We start from the raw sequence: 25,007 nt of genomic DNA, 5'->3' as shown, positions 1-25,007 counted from the left end.
ATGGCATCCAAAATGCTGAAGTCCTGCTTGGTAATATAAGGAATAAATGTTAAAAGATGATGAAGGAACTGTTTGAAAATTTTTAGCATTTGTTTGGCTTTAAAAACCCCATCTTTTTATGCATGTTGCCAGCCTTTTCTGCTAGATCGTTCCGTATATTAATCATAGTTATTTTAAAGTCTGTAAGATAGTTTCAGCTTGTGTGCATTTCGGTGTCTGGGCCTGTTGGCCGTTTAACTCTTGACAGTGGGTGTGTTTTCTTGCTTTTTTGGGGTGTTTCTAATTGAATGCTGGACAGTGTGTATGGAAACGATAGTAGAGATGGACATAAATGATATTTATGCTTACTAATGGGCCTGCCACTGTTCTGTTGGGCTCTTAGTATGAGGAGTTGAATCAGGCATGTTAGTAGTTGAGTTGGATTTGAGTTTTATTGTTTCAGTAGAAAAGGCCTCAGACTCTCGAACAGCGCACTGTGACTGTTCTTAGTGTGAATCAGGAGGGGTTGGACATTGCAGTTGTAAAATATGGTGATGTCAGGTCTCTGATGAGCTCAGAAAATTGATTTTGTAGGTTGACCAGCTTTTCCTTATCATCAGGGCAGGACTGATGTTCTCTGGTGGCTTTTTGCATTCTAAGTGGAGTTAGAGCTTCACTGTTAGACCTTAATAACTTCATAATCACTGAATTCGATAATACTCAAGAAGCTGTTAAATTAAAAAAAAAAAACAGTTCACCTATAGTCTTAACGCTAATGTTAAAATGTTAGTGTACCGTAGTTTTACGATTTCGGTATAGTTTGCAGCTGCAAACTATGTCCCTGTGTCATGCAGTAAATGCCTTGTGTCAATGAGTGATTACTGTTCCACCCTCCCTTGGATCCTTTGGACTTCCTTCCCGTAGAGCACCTCTCTTTCCTTTGAAGTGGTCGAAGGTAGAGTTTTCTAAGTGCTTAACAGCTGCTGGGCCAGCTGTCTAAAGAATCCCCTGAAGTTCTCATTAAAAATACACACTTCTGGAGAGTTTCTGAGTCTGGACGTTGGATTGGAGTGTGGCAAAGGAATCTGCATCATTAATAAACCCTTCAGGTGCTTAGGAGAGCGGTGGCCTGGAAAATGTGTCATGATTCCCGAACCTGGACTCTCTCAAGCTAGGAGTGGTGTCTCTTTTGGTTTAAATGTAAGATTGTATTATTGCTAAAGACACACAACACATTTGCACCACTGCAGTGCCAGTCTGGAGTAGGAGCACCATGCATACCTGGATAATACAAGTAGCAGAGTGTGGTTTAAGTTTCTAGTGAAGAGGGACTAATGAAGTAGACACTGCTGGGGCCAGACAGTCATTATAATTACATTGTAGAAATGTATTTGATCTGGGAGGTGTTAATGAGTATATATAGCTGAGTGATAATACTAGATTACAGAATCATTCCATAAAAACACACACACAGAAGAACAGAAGAAAACGTTGATGGTAGTTATCTACCATTCTTGTTAGTGGTTATTTTTCCATAATTGCATTTTTGATTTTTAAAAATTTCAATGAATATGTATTAGTTCCAACAAACATATGTGTTTAGTGGCCTTGTTAGGTTTATTAGATTCTTCTTTCCTTCCTTTCTACCTCCCTATTTCATTATAACATATGAAAGCTATTTATTTGAAGACAACCATGTTGTTTATGAACATAAAAGCAGATATTCTTAAATTTTATTTGTGTGCGTGTCATTTTGGTGGGATGGGGACAGGGCGTGAATAGAAGAGGAGGGATATAATTATGAAGTTCTGGAACTTGTGTTTTACATCTGCAGGATCCAGTTTGGTTGCCACTAGTCACGTGTAACTTAAAATGATGTAAAAACTCAGCTTCTTGGTTTTACTACTTTCATTTCAAGTGCTTAGTAGTCACACATGGCCAGTGGCTGCCATATTGGACATGACCGATATGGGACATTTCCATCATCACAGGAAATTCTGTTGGGCAGTACTGACCTAGACTGTAGTATATTTGTCTGTTGGGGTCTAGTGCTAGTGTGCCCGACTCTTTGTGACCCTTTGGACTGAAGTCTACCAGGCTTCTCCGTCCATGGCATTCTCCAGGCAGGCACACTGGAGTGGATTGCCATTTTCTCTGCCATGGTATCTTCCTGACCCAGGGATTGAACCCAAGTCTGGTCGCCTGCATTGTAGGGCAGACTCTTCACCTGTTGAGCGATAGGGGAAGCCCTCTGTTGGCTAGTGGAATTATAGGAACAATTCATGCTCTTCTAAAAATTAACACACATCTGATTAGAATAACTGACCAGACTTTCCTATCTAGCTTTCAAAATTAAAGATAACTAAGGAATATACTTACACCATCCCCATGGAAAAGAAATGCAAAAAAGCAAAATGGCTGTCTGGGGAGGCCTTACAAATAGCTGTGAAAAGAAAAGAAGCAAAAAGCAAAGGAGGAAAGGAAAGATATAAGCATCTGAATGCAGAGTTCCATAGCAAGAAGAGATAAGAAAGCCTTCCTCAGCTATCAATGCAGAGAAATAGAGGAAAATGACAAAATGAGAAAGACCAGAGATCTTGTCAAGAAAAGTAGAGATACCAAGCCCATTTCATGCAAAGATGGGCTCAGTAAAGGACAGAAATGGTATGGACCTAACAGAAGCAGAAGATATTAAGAAGAGGTGGCAAGAATACACAGAAGAACTGTACAAAAAAGATATTCACAACCAAGATAATCACTATGGTGTGATCACTCACCTAGGGCCAGACATTGTGGAATGTGAAGTCAAGTGGGCCTTAGAAAGCATCACTACGAACAAAGCTAGTGGAGGTGATGGAATTCTAGTTGAGCTATCTCAAATCCTGGAAGATGATGCTGTGAAAGTGCTGCACTCAATATGCCAGCAAGTTTGGAAAACTCAGCAGTGGCCACAGGACTGGAAAAGGTCAGTTTTCATTCCAATCCCAAAGAAAGGGAATGCCAAAGATGCTCAAACTACCGCACAATTGCACTCATCTCACACGCTAGTAAAATAGTGGTCAAAATTCTCCAAGCCAGGCTTCAGCAATACATGAACCGTGAACTTCCTGATGTTCAAGCTGGTTTTAGAAAAGGCAGAGGAACCAGAGATCAAATTGCCAACATCTGCTGGATCATGGAAAAAGCAAGAGAGTTCAGAAACACATCTATTTCTGCTTTATTGACTATGCCAAAGCCTTTGACTGTGTGGATCACAATAAACTGGAAAATTCTGAAAGAGATGAGAATACCAGACCACCTAACCTGCCTCTTGAGAAACCTGTATGCAGGTCAGGAAGCAACAGTTAGAACTGGACATGGAACAACAGACCGGTTCCAAACAGGAAAAGAAGTACGTCAAGGCTGTACACTGTCACCCTGCTTATTTAACTTCTATGCAGAGTACATCATGAGAAACGCTGGGCTGGAAGAAGCACAAGCTGGAATCAAGATTGCCAGGAGAAATATCAATAACCTCAGATATGCAGATGACACCACCCTTATGGCAGAAAGTGAAGAGGAACTAAAAAGCTTCTTGATGAAAGTGAAAGAGGAGAGTGAAAAAGTTGGCTTAAAGCTCAACATTCAGAAAACGAAGATCATGGCATCTGGTCCCATCACTTCATGGGAAATAGATGGGGAAACAGTGGAAACAATGTCAGACTTTATTTTTGGGGGCTCCAAAATCACTGCAGATGGTGACTGTAGCCATGAAATTAAAAGACGCTTACTCTTAGGAAGGAAAGCTGTGATCAACCTAGACAGCATATTCAAAAGCAGAGATATTACTTTGCCAACAAAGGTCCGTCTAGTCAAGGCTATGGTTTTTCCTGTGGTCATGTATGGATGTGAGAGTTGGACTGTGAAGAAAGCTGAGCGCTGAAGAATTGATGCTTTTGAACTGTGGTGTTGGAGAAGACTCGTGGGAGTCCCTTGGACTGCAAGGAGATCCAACCAGTCCTTTCTAAAGGAGATCAGCCCTGGGTGTTCTTTGGAAGGACTGATGCTAAAGCTGAAACTCCAGTACTTTGTCCACCTTGTGCGAAGAGTTGACTCATTGGAAAAGACCCTGATGCTGGGAGGGATAGGGGGCAGGAGGAAAAGGGGACGACAGAAGATGAGATGACTGGATGGCATCACCGACTCAATGGACGTAAGTTTGAGTGAACTCCAGGAGTTGGTGGTGGACAGGGAGGCCTAGCATGCTGTGATTATGGGGTCGCATAGAGTCGGACACGACTGAGCGACTGAACTGAACTGAAGGAATATAGTGTCAGAATTATTTTGTTTTTATATCATGATATTTGATTATCTAATTCTACCTTTTTTTTAAACTTAATTTTTCTTAAGACTACAGAATAGCATCTGTATGAAGTAACTCATTTCAACATTGTGTGGTAATAAAAGATAATAAGCTATCAATGGGGACTGTTTAAATGAATAGTACATTCAAACACCACATTTACAAGAATAGATTTCTTTAAAAAGTGGTTTGAGGACCTTTGAGGGTCCCTGAAATCTTTTTAGGGGGTCTGTAAAATCAACAGTTTTTCTAATTATGCTAAGATCTAATTTTCGCTTTTCACTGTTATTTGGTCTGGTAGTGGAGAAGCAATGGTGGGTGAAACTGCTGGTGTCTTAGCTGGAATCTTCATTTCCTGACACTCACAGCAGAAAACAAAAGCATTTCACTTAATGTCCAAGATGAGACAGTGAAAAGTCTTAATTTTACTAAACTGTGACTTTGAATATACTTAAAATAAGGTTCTTTGTGAAGAAATGGGAAGCTGTGTATACTAAAGTAGCAGTAATTGTTTTGAGAAATTGCACTTGTGGTACTTACATGAGTTTTGAGCTACACCAGCTGTTTAGGTAGTGTTTTCCCCTTTAAAACAGTGTTTGAAAGAATGACAAACTATGGTTATTTAGTGAAAGTGAAGTAGAGTGTTTGACCCTCAGTCATGTCCAACTCTTGCGACCCTGTGGACTGTAGCCCACCAGGCTCCTCTGTCCATGGAATTCTCCAGGCAAGAATACTGCAGTGGGTAGCGATTCCCTTCTCCAGGGGATCTTCTTGCCCCAGGAACTGAACCCTGGTCTCCCACTTTGCAGGCAGATTCTTTACTGTCTGAGCCACTAGGGAAGCCTCATGGTTATTTAGACTGCTGTTTAATAGACATTTTCTGAAAAAGGAAAGATATGTGTCACTTAAAGAAAAACAACTGATGCTATTTATTTCCCAATGGTAAAATTAGAGCGTTGAAGTGAAAATCAGAAGTTTGGAAAACCTGTATCTGTCACGATGACTTTGATAATATCCCAATCCTTAAAAAGACTTTTCTGATGAGATAGGTGGTGATATTAATTTATTTTATGTTATGTAGTGATACCACTCTTCTTACTAATTTTTTTAGGGAAAATATAGTTATTTACATATTAACTTTGTTTATAGAGTATTTAGCTGTATTTTAACATTAAAATTGTTAAAATGCAATTTTTATTATTGTTATTTTAGAATATATTAATACATAGTTTTAAAACCTAGTTTTAATTTCTAACATGGTAATTATTAATAGCTATAAATAGCCTCTTGAAAGTGAAAGAGGAGAGTGAAAAAGTTGGCTTAAAGCTCAACATTCAGAAAACAAAGATCATGGCCTCTGGTCCCATTACTTCTTGGGAAATAGATGGGGAAACAGTGGAAACAGTGTCAGACTTTATTTTGAGGGGCTCCAGAATCACTGCAGATGGTGATTGCAGCCATGAAATTAAAAGACGCCTACTTCTTGGAAGGAAAGTTGTGACCAACCTAGATAGCATATTAAAAAGCAGAGACATTACTTGAGCAACAAAGGTCCGACTAGTCAAGGCTATGATTTTTCCAGTGGTCATGTATGGATGTGAAAGTTGGACTTGAAGAAAGCTGAGTACCGAGGAATTGATGCTTTTGAACTGTGGTGTTGGAGAAGACTCTTGAGAGTCCCTTGGACTGCAAGGAGATCCAACCAGTCCATTCTGAAGGGGACTGGTCCTGGGTGTTCATTGGAAGGACTGATACTAAAGCTGAAACTCCAGTACTCTGGCCACCTCATGCAAAGAGTTGACTCATGAGGGAGGGATTGGGGGCAGGAGGAGAAGGGGACGACAGAGGATGAGATGACTGGATGGCATCACCCACTCGATGGACGTGAGTTTGTGTGAACTCCGGGAGTTGGTGGTGGACAGGGAGGCCTGGCATGCTGCGATTATGGGGTCGCAAAGAGTCGGACACGACTGAGCGACTGAACTGAACTGAGTAACCTACATTATAAACACTTTTAGAATATTCAGTTACTTTTTAAGAGTATAAAGGATTCCTGACATCATCCAAATGTTTGAGAACCCCTAGAAGGAAACAGTCTCCAAGATATATTGTTAAGAAGAGTGCAGATTTAGTATGATTGTAAGTTAGCATTTATGTGAAAAAGAATATAAGTGGGATTTTTTAAAATTTATTTTTAATTGGAAGATAATTGCTTTGCAGTGTTGTGTTGGTTTCTGTCCTACATCAGCATGAATCAGTCATAGGTAGCCACGTGTCCTCTCCCTCTTGAGCTTCCCTCCCACCCCTTCTCACCCCTCTAGGTTGTCACAGAGCACCGGGTTGAGCTCCCTGTGTTATACGCCAAGTTCCCACTGGCTGTAAATAGGACTCTTATTTACTTGTATGTAAGTAAAATTCTTCTGGAAGGTTATAAAGGAATGAAGTGTTGGTTTGTTCAGTAAGGAAGGAATGAAAGGTGAATTCTTTAAACGCTTTTGAACTTCCTTGAGTTTAAAACCAGTTGAATGCATTACTCATTTAAAAAAGAAGAAATTAAAATATTCCTACCAGCTATATTACAAATTTCAGGGAATATATAAGTCTGTTATGATAGTTGGAGCAAGTTTGGAATAATGGTTATTTTTCTGGAGACTTGCTTTTTCTTAATTTATTAGTGAAGAAAATGAAGCTTGCTTATTTTAGAGGTAAAAAATTTCACATACTGTCCAATCCAAATACACTTACGGTGAAATTATATAAATCAAATAGGTAGCAGTTTCCCTAGGGGGGCCCAAAGTATACTGAACTTAAGTTTTCAGGAGACTAAAATCTGATCAGGTTTTTTACTAGCAGGTATTTTCTAGGTTTCTTGTAGAGACTGGATTTATTTTAGAAGACTGTTAACAATTTGTAGTCTTTATTTAAGAGGTTTTGAAAAAATACTACATGAAATATGGAAGTTTAAAAGCTAAGTGATTGTTTTGACGTTTGATTCAGTACAAAAAGTACTTTCTAACGCTTATAACCTTTGAGGCTTTGGGAATTCTTTAAAAGAATAGCTAAGGAATTCAACTTTATTTATTCTGTCTGCTGTTAGGCATGACTTTTGATCAGTGTTCATACTTTTAACTTTTGGATAGATTAAATATCCTTTTATGAAAATAGAAAATTATTTTAATGCAAAAACTCTTTAGATTTTCTTTTTTCATATAATACTTATAAAATTTGTATCTTTGAATGCTGAAATATTTCCAGAGTTCTTTGATGCAGTTTGGAGGATATTACATGTGATTCTGTTCATTAGTTATAGTGAAAAGTGCCCATAATGTGGAACTGTTTTCCCCAGTTTCTTTAGTTGACAAAGAATGCCTTTAATAATGTTAATAAGTTTTCCTGAGGTATTAGACAGATAGTTAATTCAGAAAGGAGTTTACTATTTACATGTACATGTGCAATAATTGAGATTTTTCATTATTTTCTTTGATTCTCAACACATCTTGGAAGTGGCACATTAGTATTTTCTTTTTTGTGTGTGTATGTGTATGGAAATCAAAATTCAAAAAGCTAATAAGTAAATTATCATATAACCTTGTTAAATGATAAAATAGCAATTTAGATTTAAACAAGGCTAGATTAGATTTTTCTAGACGAAGAAAGGCAACCTGCTCCTGTATTCTTGCCTGGAAGATTCCATTGACAGAGGAGCCTGGTGGGCTACAGTCCGTTGGGTCACAAAATCTAACATGACCAAGTGAGCACATAGCACAGATTAGTTTTAAACAAGTTTAGATATAAACAAGCCTGTTCTAAATGTAAAAAAACCCACACCACCACACCAAAAACGTTTATCTGTACCTATGATGTTCAGGTTCTGTGGTCTGCAACTGGAGATATAAAGACAAGACACAGATCTTGCCTCTGCTGCTGCTGCTAAGTCACTTCAGTCGTGTCCGACTCTGTGCGACCCCAGAGACGGCAGCCCACCACGCTCCCCCGTCCCTGGGATTCTCCAGGCAAGAACACGGGAGTGGGTTGCCGTTTCCTTCTCCAATGCATGAAAGTGAAAAGTGAAAGTGAAGTTACTCAGTCATGTCTGAGTCTTCGCGACGCCATGGACTGCAGCCTACCAGGCTCCTCCATCCATGGGATTTTCCAGGCAAGAGTACTGGAGTGGGGTGCCATTGCCTTCTCCGGATCTTGCTCTCTAGGGGCTGAAAGTTTAGTGACAGAGACCACCCAGTGAAGAAGGAAATAATTGTAGTGGTGCCCAGTTGAAGGGCCATATATCTCAGTTAGTTTTGAGGAAGTGACACAGATCCTGAAGAATGAGTAGAAGTTAGCCAGGGTGAGTCTGGTTAGGGTGTGGTGAGAAGAGGTAGAATGTGTAGGCAGTTAGGCCTAAGCAGCACATGGATGTTGTTTGGGAGCTGTTAGTAGCTCCATGTGATGGCTGTGCTAGGCTTCATGGGAGGATGTGAAAGGAGAGAGGTAAGATAGTGCCTTAAATTTGAATTTTGAATTTTTTTCTCTGAGTTTCAAAGTGCTAAAAATTGATTGTATTAGGTTGGTGTAAGCGTAATTGCAGTTTTGGGCTGTGAATCTTAAATCATTATCAGTTCAGTTCAGTCACTCAGTCTTTGCGACCCTATGGACTGCAGCTCATCAGGCTTCCTGCCCACCACCAACTCTTGGAGCTTGCTCAAACTCATGTCCATCGTGTCGGTGATGCCATCCCACCATCTGACCCTCTGTCGTCCCCTTCTCCTCCTGCCTTCAATCTTTCCCATCAGGGTCTTTTCCAGTGAGTCAGCTCTTTGCATCAGATGGCCAGAGTATTGGAACTTCAGCTTCAGCATCAGTCCTTCCAATGAATATTCAAGTTGATTTCCTTTAGAATGGACTGGTTGTATCTCCTTGCTGTCCAAGGGACTCTCAAGAGTCTTCTCCAACACCACAGTTCAAAAGCATCAATTCTTTGGCGCTCAGCTTTCTTCACAGTCCAGCTCTCACATCCATATGTGACTACTGAAAGAACCATAGCCTTGACTACATGGACCTCTGTCACAGATTCACGTCTCTGCTTTTTAATATGCTGCCTTGGTTGGTCATAGCTTTTTTCCCAAGGAACAAGTGTCTTTTAATTTCATGGCTGCAGTCACCATCTGCAGTGATTTTGAAGCTCAAGAAATACAGCTAGGCTGAGACACATCTTTCTTAATCAAAATAGGAACCATTACAATCAACACACTTTTGCTAATGAGAAGTAAATTTGTTTATTCCTATAACATAAAAACCCATGCCTTGGGATTCAGTGAACTCTGGAGAAGCATTTTCTGTCTCCTGCTGATCATGGAAGCACTTTCCCTGTTGTCAAGATGTTTGTCAAGAGTTGTCAAGATGTTTGAGGAAGTGGTAGTTGGTTGATGAGAGGTCAAGTGAATATGGAGGATGAGACAAAGTTTCCCAGCCCAGTTCGTTCAACTTCCGAAGCATGGGTTGTGCGAAGGGCGTGGTGGTGGTGAAGAGTTGGGCCCTTTTGACTAGTACTGGCTATAGGTGTTGCGGTTTTCGATGCATCTCATCGATTTGCTGAGCACGCTTCTCAGATGTAATGGTTTTGCTGGAATTCAGAAAGCTGTAGTGAATCAGACCAACAGCAGAGCACCAAACAGTGACTGTGCCTTTTTTTTTGGTACAAGTTTGGCTTTGAGAAGTGCTTTGAAGCTTCTCTTCAGTCCAGCCACTGAGCTGGTTGTTGCCTGTTGCATAGAACCCACTTTCCATCGCATATCACAATCAGACTGAGAAATGGTTTGTTGTTGTGTAGAGCAAGAGAAGACGACACTTCAAAATGACAATTTTTTTGGTTTCAGTCAGCTTTTGGGGCACCCACTTACTGAGCTTTTTCACCTTTTCAATTTACTTCAAATGCTGAACGACCGGAGAACAGTCAGTGACGAGTTCTCTGGCAACTTCCTGTGTAGTTGTAAGAGGATCCGCTTTGATGATGTTCTCAGTTGGTCATTGCCAACTTCCCATGCCCAGCCGCTATACGCTTCATCTTCAAGGCTCTTGTCTCCTTTGCAGAACTGCTTGAGCCACCGCTGCACTGTGCATTCTTTAGCAGTTCCTAGACCAAACGCATTTGTTGTTGATGTTAAGAGTTGTCCCTGCTGCTTTACAACCCAGTTTGAACTCGAATAAGAAAATCGCTCGAATTTGTTTTTCGTCTAACATCATTTCCTAATCTGAAATAAACATGAAATACACACCAAGTAGTAAGTCATTAGCCAAAAAAATATAACATGAGAAATGCACATTCAAACGATGTATAACGTAACCACATTTATTTAAGAATGTATTCCAGTATAAAATGGCAAAGTTCAACAATGCTAAACCACAATTACTTTTGCACCTACCTAAAAAAGAGATGCAAGGACTGAGTTTGAACAGTGTTTGAGTCTTAATTCTTGGGCTTATTAGCAATAGAACTACAGTCAAGTGATTGTTTCTCAGCCTCAGTTACCTCAGAAGTTAAATAGAAAAATGTTGGATGTATTGCAGTAGACTAAGAAAAATAAATGTTAAAATAGTGTGCACCAAACTCTATGTAAGAACTCAGTAATGGGAGATGACTTAGAAGTAAGTATGGCTCAGGTGGTAAAGTGTCTGCTGGCATTGCGGGAGATCCAGGTTCGATCCCTGGGTCAGGAAGATCCCTGGAAAAGGAAATGGCAACCCACTCCAGTACTCTTGCCTGAAAAATTCCATGGATGGAGGAGCCTGGTGGGCTACTGTCCATGGGGCCGCAGAGTCGGACATGACTGAGCGACTTCACTTTCTTTCTTTCTAAGCAGAACTGAAAAAAAAAGAGTTAAATTTTATTTTAAAATATTATTGGACTATTTGGACATTTTCTAAAGCAGCTTAGCTGAAATGGTTTTATAATCTCAATATTTAATATTTAGGAGTCTTTCAGTGTGGTGTTTCTTTGTAGCCTTGTTTGAAAGCCAGACTTTCTGTGTATGGTATGGTTATCAGCTTATCAGACTGTTATGCGTCAGCCCTTCTGTGGAATCAACTTTGTGTGATGTTGTGTGCTATGCCTGTTACCCCAGCTCCTTGGCCCAAGACTCAATTCAGAACTGGAAGACCTGGATCTGTCGTCTCCTAACACACTCATTTTTGGCAAATCCTTGCCCATTTGTGTGTTTCTTCAATGTTAAAATGGTACCTAATTAATTTCCCTTCAGAGAACAAAGTGAAATAGAACCTGGGTACATTTTTGTAAAACACAGCCTGTTTGGTCTGCCATAACAAAACACTGCAGACTGAGTGGTTTAAGCAGTGGAGATTTATTTCTCACCATTTTGGAGACTGAGAAGTCCAAGGTTAAGGTGCCAGCTGCTTTGATTCTGGTGAGAGCTCTTTTCCTGGCTTGTAGACAGCCATCCTCTTGCAGTGTGCTCATGTGGACTTTCCTCTGAGTATGCTTAGGGGGAGGGAAGGGAGAGGAAGGTAAGAGAATGAACCCCTTGGTGCCTTTTCTTATAAGGACACTAATTCTTCAGGAGCGGGGCTCTTGCATACAGCTTCACTGGCTAGGGCTTGCATGTGGGGGCACACGTGGCTCGCAGGCAGGCAGGCAGGCACACTCGACAGCACGCACTGAAATTGGGGAAGTGTTCTCTTTTGATGGGTTTACAACATAATATTTGATAACAGTTAAGTGCCAGTCATGTATTATATTTATTTTAACTGCTCTCCAGAGCTGCAGATGTGTATGGACCCTCTGAGTCCTGCTTTCTAGTTGATGAGGTTTATAGTTGGTTAGTTACATGAGTGGCTTACAACCGAGTTAGTATAGAACTCAGAATATTACTGTGTCAAAGATAATTACAAAATACCAACAGCCTTTCTTATAGTATATTAAGCATATACCATTTCCTTGAATCCGCCCCCAACCTGTCTTTTCCAAGCTCAGATATAGTTTGGTTCCCATAGTAAATGTCTATTGTTTAGTGGTAATTTAAAAAATTGTATCATTTATCTTAATTATGAATTTACATTTTTACTTATTAACAGAGCAAGTCTTTTAAGATGGTACAGTTACACAAATTTTAAAGACAACTAAATCAAACCTTAGTTTTACATAACAGATACTGGAATAGAGATAAAAGTTTTAACTAAACTTCTGGATATAAGCCTCCTCTTTTCCTAATTATGAATTTCAATATGAATTTTGATTGAGTTCTATTTGCATTTTAGATTGTGCTGGAAGATCTTTATACCTGGTTTCCCAAAATGATCCCATGTATGTTGTTTTTCACAGGCCAGCCCTCCAGACCTCTATATTGAAAGATTTAATATAGCTCTTGGACAATATATGGGAGCATTGCAGAGCATTGTGCCTCTTTTCATATATATGGTAAGTTAGAGCTATTTTCCCTCTCCACATACCTTGGTTTATTGGTCTAAGTGCAAACAGATGCAGAAAGTTAAGTATAGTCTGTTTTTCTTTTACTAAGTATTATGTTAGAATTGGAAATTAATCTCTTTCAGCAATATTTGATAGTGTTGACATAGAAAACTTATTTAGCCTTGTGTATACCGTTTTAAAATTTCATAAATACCATTGCTAAAACAGACAGTTAGGCATTACTTGATCACAGTCACCCAATTAGCATTTATTTTATTTCTACCATATGAAAGATACTGTGCTTAGAAAATAAAGATAAAGAAATAAAGGTAAGAAAATAAAATCTTTCCTATATACGAAGATTTGTTATCTTAAGAAAGTACAGTTAAGACGTGTATCTAAAAACATGATGTATAATAAATGCCAAGGAGGTAACTCCATAAAAAGTAGAACAATAAAATTTTCTTTCATTCTGATGATCGCTTTCATTTGGACATGGGTATAATTTGTAGTCTCTTGACTTTGCTGACGTGTTCTCCACTCCCACCCCACCCCACCCTGTTTTAAATATATAAAGTTATAGGATCGTAATGTTTGTGTTCGTACTGAATGGAAGAGCCTTTAGAAACCATTGTCCCACTTTCTTGTTGTTAGGTTGAGTTGTTTAGATTGATTCTACCTTCTATTGCTTAGAGGTCACTATGTGTGTAATACCAAACTTCGAAATGATTTGTTGTCCATAAGATACGCTTTACTGGGGAAAAAGAAAGCCAGGTCATTGGGAGAAATCTATGTTGTCAGTGGGAGACTACTGTTTCAATAATGGATGAAGGATATTTACAGTGAAAACTATACAGTCAAAAGTAATGACATGTTTGTATGTTATTTTTGAGAGAAATCTTTTCAAGCTACAAACATAGGTGAAAAAGCAAGATGTAAAGCAGTGTGAGTTATATTTCTTCATTAGCAAGTGTTTTCTTCTTTATTTTAGGGGAAATAAAACATATCAGAGAGGGAAAAAAACATGTTAAAAATTGAGAGAATCAGTGAGCAACTTGTTAATATCCCTCTTTGTATTTTCTACTCCTATATATGGAGTTAGCATTTTTAAACACGAATGAGTTTAGTCTTTTTGACTTGCCAGTCATTCTAAGTAGGATGCTTTTGGCTGTAAGAAACAGAAAACCTGATTCAAAGTGATTTAGATAAAGAAAGAAAAGTATTATCTCTTGCTATAAAATTCTAGAAATAAAGTCATTTCCAGGGTTGGTTAAATCTGTAGTTGCAGCAGTGTTGTCAAAGTCTCAGCTTGTTTTTTGTTTCTTTGCTTTACATATCTGTTTCATCTTGGTTTCCACATGGTTGTAAGATGACTGTAAGGTACTCTTCACTCAGGCCTCAGTTTCCCTTAGTCTGCTTGGGTTACCTTGGGTCACTTGTCTGCCTTTGAACCAAAGACTACCCATCCGGAAGGAATGCTGTAAACTGAATGATCTGGACTAGTCATTGAAGTGGAATGTAGGGGAGTCAACCGGTGCATGCCCACTGCCTGCTTTAAGCCTGGATTTTTAAATAGCATACCTATCACTTGTGTTTCCGGGTATTGCCTGTACATGATGATGTGGTCATATAAGAGAGCGTGTTAAGTGCTTGTCATATGATATGGTCCATTGCATCCCTGTCTAGTTAATGTTGAGTGTCTTCCCATGTTCTTTTATATGATTCATAGCATTTTATCTCTGTGTGCTCTAAGCTCCCATGTTAGGAAGACTATAATAGTGACAGAGCTTTTGTTTTTCTGCTGTTGGTCTTTTATGTTTTAATTGATGCTTTTATGAATTGTTTCCTAAAATTATTTTTTAGTGCCTCAGTTCATTAGACTAAGTATTTCCCTCTAATTGATGCCCTGAAAAATGACTTGTTTTCCATTTCAGAATAAGTTTTACATCGAAACCAAGCTTAACAGAGACTTAAAAGATGACCTTATAAAGCTGTTTACCGAACATGTTGCAGAAAAGCACATTTACAGCCTAATGCGTAAGTGTTCCGTCTTGGAGGGATGATGTGACACCAGCAAGTTTTCCTTTTTGAGTCAGAGAGCGTTGGCATCTGAACCCCAATGTTAACATCTTGCGAATCATATCACAAGAAGTGTTAAAGCCTCATTCTATAGCGGGACACTGAGGAATTGAAATGTGACTTGAAGGTCACCCAGTGAGCTGGGAGAAGCCAGGCTCTGAACAGTGCCTTCATAGCTGGAGCGATACTTGCTGCCTCTTTTGTTTTCCTCTGACATTGGGGGAAATATTACTAATATTAAGGAGTTCATTTGCCCATAATCTTGTTACCGGTAATTCTAGAAGGATAATGTTAATATTTTGAAATAGCACAGTATCCTCTCAGTTTCCTTATTTTTATTTAAAAAGTTAAAGCTTATGAGAATTAAATATATGTTTGTCCCTTCTCCCAAGCTATGACTCCCTCAAATTCCCATTTTGTTTTACTTAAAAGGGGAGTTCAACTAGAAAAGTTTACTTTTTAAAGACTTTCTATAAACAATTTTAAGTGGAGAGGATTTTATTGAAATGTTATATCTTTTTGTAACTGAATGTGATTATTTTCAATGAATTCATCCCAAATTTGTATTCATTTTATGTTTAAACTGTGAATTTATCATTTCCTTATATAGGTATCAAGTTTGACATAGGTGGTTATAGTTATGTAGAGGTGTTTTGCAAATGTACGTGTTTGATGACATAATGACTATGTGATTGAACCTATAGAGTTAGTTGGGAATAAGACGATAGCTCAGTTGGTAAAGAATGCACCTGCAATGCAGGAGCTGCGGCTACTAAGTCATTTCAGTCGTGTCTGACTCTGTGTGACCCCATAGACGGCAGCCTACCAGGCTCCCCCATCCCTGGGATTCTCCAGGCAAGAACACTGGAGTGGGTTGCCGTATCCTTCTCCAGTGCATGAAAGTGAAAGGTGAAAGTGAAGTTGCTCAGTCGTGTCCGACTCTTTGCGACCCCATGGACTGCAGCCTACAATGCAGGAGACCCTGGTTCAATTCCTGGGTCAGGAAGATACCTTGGAGAAAGGCTAGGCTACCCACTCCAGTATTCTTGGGCTTCCCTTGTGACTCAGCTGGTAAAGAATCTGCCTGCAATGCAGGAAACCTGGGTTCGATCCCTGGATTGGAAGATCCCTTGGAGAGGGAAAAAGCTACCTACTCCAGTGTTCTGGCCTGGAGAAGGACACGACTAAGCGACTTTCACTTTTAAGACTTACTGAAAGCCAAATGATTGGTCCAGAAGTAGGAAGATGAATTAACAGAGACAGAGCCTAGGGTCATGTTGAAATTAGTAGAGTAGAAGAGACTCCAAGAAACTAAAATGTAGAATTTCAATTTTTAAACATTCCTTTTTAAGACATGATTTTTCTGCAGTGCCTACCATTTGTTAGCCTTTAAATTTATCTATGCCATTCAAAATTATAACTATCTGCTGATGATAAAATCAGAAGGAAAAGCTAGAACCAGTGACCCTGTGGCCTTCAGTACATGAATTCAAATGTAACACACATTGCATGTTTGAAACTACAGAAATGTTGAACAAGTGAGATGGCATTTCCATTTTTAAAAAGGTATGAATAGAAAAAACAGTTTAATAATCTGACAAGCCTGGCTTAGACTAAAATTACGCCAAGTTTCATGAGTATTTGTTAGTTAATATATGGTGATTTTGGGGAAAGGAAAATGATTGAGGGAGTTAGAGATGAGGGAGTTAGAGAACTTTCATTCCTCAAATGTAAGTGTTTTAAATCATGAACTTAATGCAAAATATTCATAGCTCACTCACTTAAGTACCCAGAGAAGGCAATGCCAACCCACTCCAGTACCCTTGCCTGGAAAAGCCCATGGACGGAGGAACCTGGTGGGCTGCAGTCCATGGGGTCGCTAAGAGGCGGGCATGACTGAGCGACTTCACTTTCACCTTTCACTTTCATGCACTGGAGAAGGAAATGGCAACCCACTCCAATGTTCTTGCCTGGAGAATCCCAGGGACAGAGGAGCCTAGTGGGCTGCCGTCTGTGGGGTCGCACAGAGTTGGACATGACTGAAGCGACTTCGCAGCAGCAGCAGCACTTAAGTACCATCAGTACTGTTGCCTTAATAAAGCTTTGCTTATTTTCAGAACCTCCATCAATTGAATCATTTCCGTCAGTGTTTCAACAGACATTCAGATATTTACTTGGTAGATGGAACTCGACTGTGATGGATTAATTTTTTAAAAGAAGAAATTTAGTGTATAAATACTTGGTTTGCCCTCTTAAGCTGTTCTTTTCTTAACCTTGTTTATCCTTCAGTCTTTGGGTGAATTGGTGATAGAAAATGAAGCTTTGACAATCAATAAGAGTTGCAGCATTTTTATAACCTGTTTTCTCTTTATTTCAGCTTTACTTTTAGAAGCCCAGTCAACACCATTTCAGGTCACACCTTCAACTATGGCAAATATTGTGAAAGGCCTGTATACTCTCAGACCAGGTAAACATTCATCATTTGTTTAGGGGTTAGATTTGTTTATGGCAATTCCAACCTGATTTGTGAGAGGATAGTGTTTCTCTATGTTTTCTGAGGCTTAATGGTATTTGGGTTTGTTACAGAAGAAAGTTGAGGCGATACTCATTACCGTGAAATGTAAACTCAGAATCTCACCTGGAAGTCTTTGTATACTAGTGAAAAGCAGATAGTTAAGGGAATACAGCAATAGTTTGTAGGAGACACTTTAGATGCAGTTGAGTCTTGTGCCTGGCATGAATCTCTTTTTTTGTTAGGTTCTCCTTTGCTTCTGCCTCATACTGCAAATATGCCCAGGCACACGCATTCACAGCTCCATCTTGTAAGGCTTTTCTGTTATATATCTTGCATGGAATCTAGAAGTTCTGATAAAATTATAGTCATTTCAAGGATATTTTGAGGAGGGAGATAGAATAGCAGAACCAGAAATCAAAGATCACTGTGTTCAAGGCATGGTTTGTAAGTTATCTTGATATATGTCTTATAGTAAAAACCCTGAATTTAAAGGATTCTCCAGATGCTTTTATACATATATTTCTGTTTATAACCCAGCACCTCAAATTTATCCCAGTGGTCTAGCCAGTTAAAAAATGTCCATAGTACAGAGATTGCCAAAGTTCAGGGTAGAAAATTGTTTTCTGACTGCTTATGGTTTTCAGAGTCTCTCTCATACTTTCTTGGGAGTGAACTTTCTCTCTGCTTAATAAACTCTTGCTACTTAAGAAAGAAAGAACGATAAAAAAAAATGAAAAATACTTGCCAATCTAGAAACTTAAAGGATGCCTTTTTGACAGTAATTATCTTTTTGTGAAATTCTTGTCACTTGACGATTGAATGAAATAAAACAGGATCTAACAAACTTAACATAGTACCTGATAATGTTATAAGCATGCTAATTTAACTGCTGTTACTATTTTTCATTTGGGTCCAGGGGTTATTTTAATGGACTTATATCTGAATAATTTACTTACTTAATTTAAAAGATATAGCAGAATTTAGCTTACCAAATTGGAAACCAAGTAAAAACTGTGATATTAGGGATAGACTGTGATCTACCAGAAGTACCTTCTTTCTCAGGCTACTTTAAACAATTAGTGATTTCTAGAGTATTCAAATGTAATGTTACTTAAATTGGAATAAGTTCTTGCTCTAATCTTCATAATTTTTAGACATATTATTCCTACAGAATAATTATTTATATAAAATTAAAAGTATTGCCTGTGTCCAATAAACTGATGAATTTCTTTTTCTAGTTTCTTAGAATTTTAAATTTCACTTTGCTAAGTGTGGTGAAAGTAACTCATGAATTTTTCTTTTAGTGCTAGATTATGAATGACATTTTTCTTTTATTTTGAAAGACATCCAAGTACAGTATGACAGATTTCTAAATTCTGCCTCCAAAGTGAGCAGCTTTATCAGCTCTGGCTTTTATCATTAGTAGCAAAATTACAGAATAAAACTAGTTACTAAGGGTAGAAAAACTTGCAGATCCATGTTTATCCAAATACTATTTTTATCCAGATTTGAGCTCTTGTAATAGGATTCGTACTACTAGTGAGGAGAATTCTGTATTTGAGAATTGTCCTTTTGAAAAGGTGAATTTTATCACAGACGAACCTTTTGCTGTCCTAGCTATTTTCTGAGATACTCTTAAACTTATTTTGACATTTATTCGTCTTGCCAGTACCCATTGTCTTCCTAGTTTGTTAAAGCAGTTTTATTCACCTGACAGATTAAGGTTAAAATATTTTAAAAGTTGAATTTTAAATGTAAAGGTTCCTTTCATTACAGTAGTGCTGATTTTTATGTAATGGATGCTTCTGAATCACCCATAAAAGTATGTTAAACTGTAGATTCCTGGGCCCTAGTCCTTGGAGATTCTGATGACATCTGTTATTTAAATGTGTTTCCATCTAGTCTTTAGAAGCTCACTAGGAATACTTCCCATGATCCCATCTTGCTCTTCTTCATTTGATACAAATACTTTTCATTGTTTTTTTTATCTTCATTTTAATGATTGCCTGGAGTTCTGTAAAATGTAAGACTGGTTTGACTTCTTGCCTTCTCTGACTTATGGGTTAGTGGTTCCTCAGGGTTTAAAGCCATTTGAACTGAGCTAGAAAAAGGGACACTGTTGAGAACATTTTGACACGAATTTGTACAAAGGGTGATTGGATCACCTTGATAGTGTTTGGGGTGCTTGGTTTTTTTGTTGTTTGTTTTTCACCATCTCTAGTTTAGCTCTTCTCTTAGGCATTTTTTATTTTAACTTGCCAGTGATCCAACATTGCATAGCATTAAATGTGTTTTGCTTTGTTTTTCTGATTTAGAGTTGTTTACTTAGATTACAGTTTTTAAAGTGAGCATGCTGGATTAAATACAGCATTCAAATTTTACGGGTTTTGATATATACAGCCAGCACACACACATACATTCACACGCGTGCGCATGCATGCTGAGTCCTTTCAGTCATGTTCTACTCTGTGCATCCCTATGGACTGTAGCTCACCAGGCTCCTCTGTCCATGGGATTCTCCAGGCAGAGATATTGGAGTGGGTTGCCATGCTCTCCTCCAGGGGATCTTCCTGCCCCAGGGATTGAACACATGTCTCTTAGGCATGTGTTGGGTTCAGCCCCTGCATTGGCAGTTGAGTTCTTGACCGCTGGTGCCACCTGGGAAGCCTGTATGTATATATCCAAAAGGGAGAATTTGAAAGGACTAGATTAAAATAATCCAAGAGGACACAGAAGTGGCAGTATTTATATTTAGTGTTCACTGAGTGAGGGGAAGAGTATCTGATTTGATGAAATGCTTTATAGTAAAGTATTAATTTATCTTTGTCATGTCTAATGCAGACATTTTCCTTAGACTTCTTTTTGTCTTTATTTTGATGAATGAATTTTTTTCTATAGATTATTCTCTTGATCTTTTATCTTTTCCTTACCAGTTAATTCTCTTTCTTTCACCATTATATATGTTTAATTTGCTATAATTTAATGTGAGTCAAAGTTGGTTTATATTTTAAAAGTACTTACCTGTCATCCCTCCCACCTCCCTCCCCATTTTTATGGTACTTTAAAAATGTCTGCTTATTACTTCACGTACTATTCTATTCTTAAGCCAGTGTATTTTTTTAATTAATGTTCCACAGGGCTAAGTATTTCCACCAAATCTTTTCTTTCGAAGTCCCTCCTGCCCAGAATTCTTTGCTTATTTCCCTCGTGTTTTCTTCCACATTTAGAGTTTTTGAGACGGTTCATTCAAAAATTCTCTAGGGATTTTTTATTAAATTTGGTTAAATCAGTAAAATGTAAAATATCCTCTTTCTGTAAATTCCATTTAGAAAAGAAACTTAACCTCTTTATCAGAGGGGTTGCACTAATTTTTTCCCCACTTTAAGTTTGGTTTAATTTATAATCTTTGGGAAGAAAACTTTTCCTTTTCTATTTAAATTATATGATTTCCTTAATGAATCTTTTTCTTCCCTCACAGAGTGGGTTCAGATGGCTCCGACTCTATTTTCTAAATTTATTCCAAACATTCTCCCTCGTGCGGTGGAGTCTGAACTGTCTGAATATGCTGCTCAAGATCAGAAGCTTCAAAGAGAACTTATACAGAATGGTTTCACGAGGCAAGTGTTCGTTTCCTTTCATGATAAAATGTATCCATTTCCTTAGGCCAGTTTGGCTTGGTCGCGGGGAGGGACTCCAGGTTCTTAGAGTGGGAAACATCTACCCACCGATAGGGCCAGTGCCGAGGTGGTGAGCTCCTTGTTTGTGAAAGTGTTGAAGCTGGGTTTTGACTTTATGGGAGCTGCTCTTAAGTAGATTTTGAAGAAGGAATTTCTCATCTGGTGGGCAGTTAGTCTGGGCAGCCTCCGAAGAGCTCTTCCAACTTTGATCCTCTTATTATACTCATTTTGAATATTTGGAAAAACCTTGTCAAAATTTTATGATCAGTTATAAGGTACATTTATGACTAAACTAGCAAAGGATTAGTTTTATGACTAAACTGATAAGGAGGCTTTAGATTGTGTTTTTCATATTTCCATATTTTCCACTAAATTCTAGTCATTTCTTCTTAAAAAGTAGGGTATCACTTTTATGTGTCCACAAAATTCACCTCCCTTGATTTTGATATAAACACTTTGCAAATGTTTCTGAAAGTTGCAATTCAGTATCCTGGCTTTATCCCAGAAAATCTTTCAAAGTGTGTATTTTCAACAAAAATTACGCAAAAGTTTTGTGATTCCTCATGGGAAAGCACGCTGTTCTGTAATCAGATCATTGGAGGGTATAGTAGAATTTTTTAATTTTCATAATCCTTCCCCTCTCCTCAGCACGGTTGCATGTCTTCTCTTATTTGAATCCCTCACATTAAAGGGAGAAAGTTGTGGAGAGAAAGACACCTGGGTTCCTCCCTGAGGTGTCGTTGTGACCACATAGAGTGGTTGGGTATTGACTCATTTCTCTGGCTTGGGCAGGGGATGGCCACATGCAGTCTCAGAACACCAGCCTTGATCAAGATCACTGTTTCTAAGCTTCTTATTTCAGCACCAGTTAGAAAAGAAAGCAAATGCTTTGTTCTTTGTTGGCCCATGGGTTGGCATTTATTCCCTTTGTGTCCCGATGGCATCTGTTCACATGGTAGAGGGGCCACCGAGTAACCCACTGATCATTATCCACTTCGTGGGCAGCTGACACTGGAAGGGCTCGGTCAGCTGTCAGAAGGAAGCTATGTAGACAGGCCCACGAGCCCACCTTCTCTGTGGCAAGTGAGAGAGGAACAGAAGGCCGTGGGAGAGTCTGCATGCCAACAGCTGGCTTTTCTCCCTGATGTCCAGTGGTCCAGTGTCTTCTGACATCAACTGTAGTATTTCTAACCGTGATACTATTTTCATACACAGAATGAGGCCATTTAATGCTATAGTAATTTTACTTACTCAGTTTTGAAGAGCTGATACAGGTTTTTTTTTTTTTAAATAAAGATATTAAAAAGCATACATTGAAAAGTTTTACTCCCGCCTGTTTCCCTGTCTGCTCTCTGCTATTAGGTAACCATTTTTTATTAGTTTCGTATGAGCCCCTCCAGCGTTTATATCATATACAGATATAAGCAAGCACAATATTCTTAGTTTTATTCCTATCTTGCACATTCTGTTGTGTAGATGTAGTATAACTTATTTAACCAGTCCCCTATAGATGGCAAATTGAATCATTTCCAGTCTTTTTGCTGTTACAGAGAATGCTGCATGCATAATTTTCATACTGGTTGTCAGTATGTTTGGAGAGTAAACTCCCTTCAGTTAGATTGCTGAGTCAAGAGTAAATGCAGTGGTAGTTTTGACTAATATTGCATACAGCCGTCCATAGGGGACTGCGCCAGTTTGCGCATTCACTAAGCGGAGTGCCTGTTCTTCACGTCCTTCCCTATGGAGTATGTTGTTCACACTGCCGATCTGGAAGGTGAAAAATAATTACTCAGAGTTAGTTTCATTTGTGTTTCTCTTATTATGAATGAGGCTGAGCATATTGTCCTGTGTTTGTATTTCTTTCCTGTAAACGGTTTCTGCTTTTTTGCTCATTTTTCTGTTTGATTGTTAGTCTTTTTTTCTTGGTTTCTAGGACCTCTTAGTATAGTGAAGAGATTGTTTGCCCAAAATGACAGTTTTTTTCTCAGTTTCTTTTGACTTTGCTTATGGTGGGTTTTTTGTTTGTTTGTTTGTTTTATTTGAAGTCATGTGGAAGTTTATGTAACTAACTTTATCAAGTTTTTTCTTTATGGCTTATGCATTCTGAATTATAGCTACAAGTTTTTTCTTGAAATGTTTTAAAAATTAATGCAGAATAAACTCAGCATAGCTCTTACATTTTTTCCTAGGCTCACCATAATTTTGAATTATTTTATGCTTTTTTTCCCATGTTATATTTGAATGTTTGCTTTTAATTTTAGGGATGAGCTTGTTGATGCTTTTAACAAACAGCTCTCTGAAGGCTTTTATTTCTGTGAAGCAGTGTAGGAAGATAGCTCTTGTAGATTTCTCTGAACACCTGAATTCACCTTACAGAAGAGTGTGGAACACATCCAGAGATGTTTTCCTAATCCTAATTTTCGAGCTGGAGTAGGAGAACAGTAGTAGTGCAGGACCGTTTGGTGTGTCCTCGCTCTTAGGTAAAATCTGCTTGGGATGAGTTGAGGCACTGACTCGATAAATAATCTCAGGTAACATTGCCTTTGAATGTGAAGGACTAGCCTGGCACTGTTCTAATAAGGTCAGGATGGTCAGGTGCTTTCATTCATGTGAAATTTAAACATAGTATTCCAAAAGATGATAAAAATGTTTTATTTTACAAACTGAGTTGAGCTGTTTCTGTTAACATAATATTCTACATTTATTCTGAAGATTAAAGGCTGCCTCATGACTTACTCTGTTGGGTGATTTGCACAGAGTAGGACCTGCCTTCAGCGGACATTCTGAACTGCTGGGCTGGCTCAGACCAGTCAGAAAGGGTGTGCACACACCATATACTTAGCAGCTGACAGCAGTGACCTATGCTTCCAGCACTTGTGTCTGGACCTTCCATACTCTGCTCCTGCCAAACTTGATGCTGCCTTTGATCATTATTTGGCTAGAATTGTTTTGAAGAAATGGTGTCCACTGATGCAAAAAATATCATATAAGCTGTCTAACAAAAATTCTGTTACTGGCAGCGTTCATATGAGCAATCGTTTTATGGTTTGTGTCTAGCCAGTCACATGATTCCTGTTCAGCTTTGCAAGCTATTTTTTCATATAAGGCTGTATCCCATTGACATGATGTAGGGTATGACAGTGCATTGCTTTAATGTGGTTGGCACAGTCTTTGAAATGTTTTAAAATAGTGAATATTGTCAAATATATTGTCTTTGTAGTTAATGGACAGATGCTTATTTGAGTCGGAGTTTATGTGAAGCATCTTTAGGTGCATAGAAATACAGTATGGACTTATTTCAAAGCTAGAAGTAACATACCAGCTAAAAGCAGTATTTTTATTTTTTTTAGCATGTTACCTGCATAGTTGAATTGCTTATTGGGGGAAGGGCAGGTTGTTGTCTGCTGTTGTCAAAGATTACATTATGGAAGATAAAGCTCACTAGGGAACTTCTAACACGCAGGCCCTCAGATGGAGCAGCCTCATTCAAACCCATCTATGAGCCTCTTCAAAGCATGTGCCAAATAGCTTTTAAAGGCAAGTAAACCATTCTTGCCGAGTGATTATTACCTGGATTTCTCGGACAAAGTAGAACTTTGTTAGGGGTATTGTTCATTTAGCTGAGACGGTCACTCCAGGATCGGGGCTTTTTCAGTAGTAGCCTAGGTCTGGTTGAGGGCAGCTGACTTAATAGTGTTATCAGATAGTGGTTTAACAGCCTCACGTACATCATACTGACATTCTTTGTGCCTCCTGTTGTTTTCATATCCGTATTTTTCTCCTGTTATTTTAACGTGTTTCATTTTTTAAAAAAATTTTGGGAGGGTGGGAATGAAGTTTGTTTATAGAAGTGTAAGTTCCAAATTCAAGATCCATCCTGTGTCTTCCTTTTTGATCAGCATTAATTTACTTGTTTCAGAGTATTTGGTGAATGCTGCTGTGATGATGTTATGTACCTCTCTTCATAGTTCTTCAGGCAGTCTGTCTACCAGCTCT

At 38.6% G+C, this 25,007-nt stretch overlaps 1 protein-coding gene across 1 annotated transcript in view; it reads left to right on the top strand.

Annotated features, from left to right (window-relative positions):
• The window catches only part of CACUL1 (CDK2 associated cullin domain 1), a 73,594-nt gene that overhangs the window by 35,550 nt on the left and 13,037 nt on the right, over nucleotides 1–25,007 (top strand). The window contains exons 4-7 of the mRNA XM_004020224.6: nucleotides 12,654–12,749; nucleotides 14,675–14,777; nucleotides 17,197–17,286; nucleotides 20,813–20,951. Of these exons, the coding sequence (XP_004020273.1) occupies nucleotides 12,654–12,749; nucleotides 14,675–14,777; nucleotides 17,197–17,286; nucleotides 20,813–20,951 (428 nt within the window). The remainder of the gene's footprint in view (nucleotides 1–12,653; nucleotides 12,750–14,674; nucleotides 14,778–17,196; nucleotides 17,287–20,812; nucleotides 20,952–25,007) is intronic.

Source organism: Ovis aries, chromosome 22 (genome assembly GCF_016772045.2).
Source record: "Ovis aries strain OAR_USU_Benz2616 breed Rambouillet chromosome 22, ARS-UI_Ramb_v3.0, whole genome shotgun sequence".
NCBI classification, from domain to species: domain Eukaryota; kingdom Metazoa; phylum Chordata; class Mammalia; order Artiodactyla; family Bovidae; genus Ovis; species Ovis aries.
Note: the sequence above shows the minus strand (reverse complement) of the source record. Positions and strands in the feature narration are given on the sequence as shown.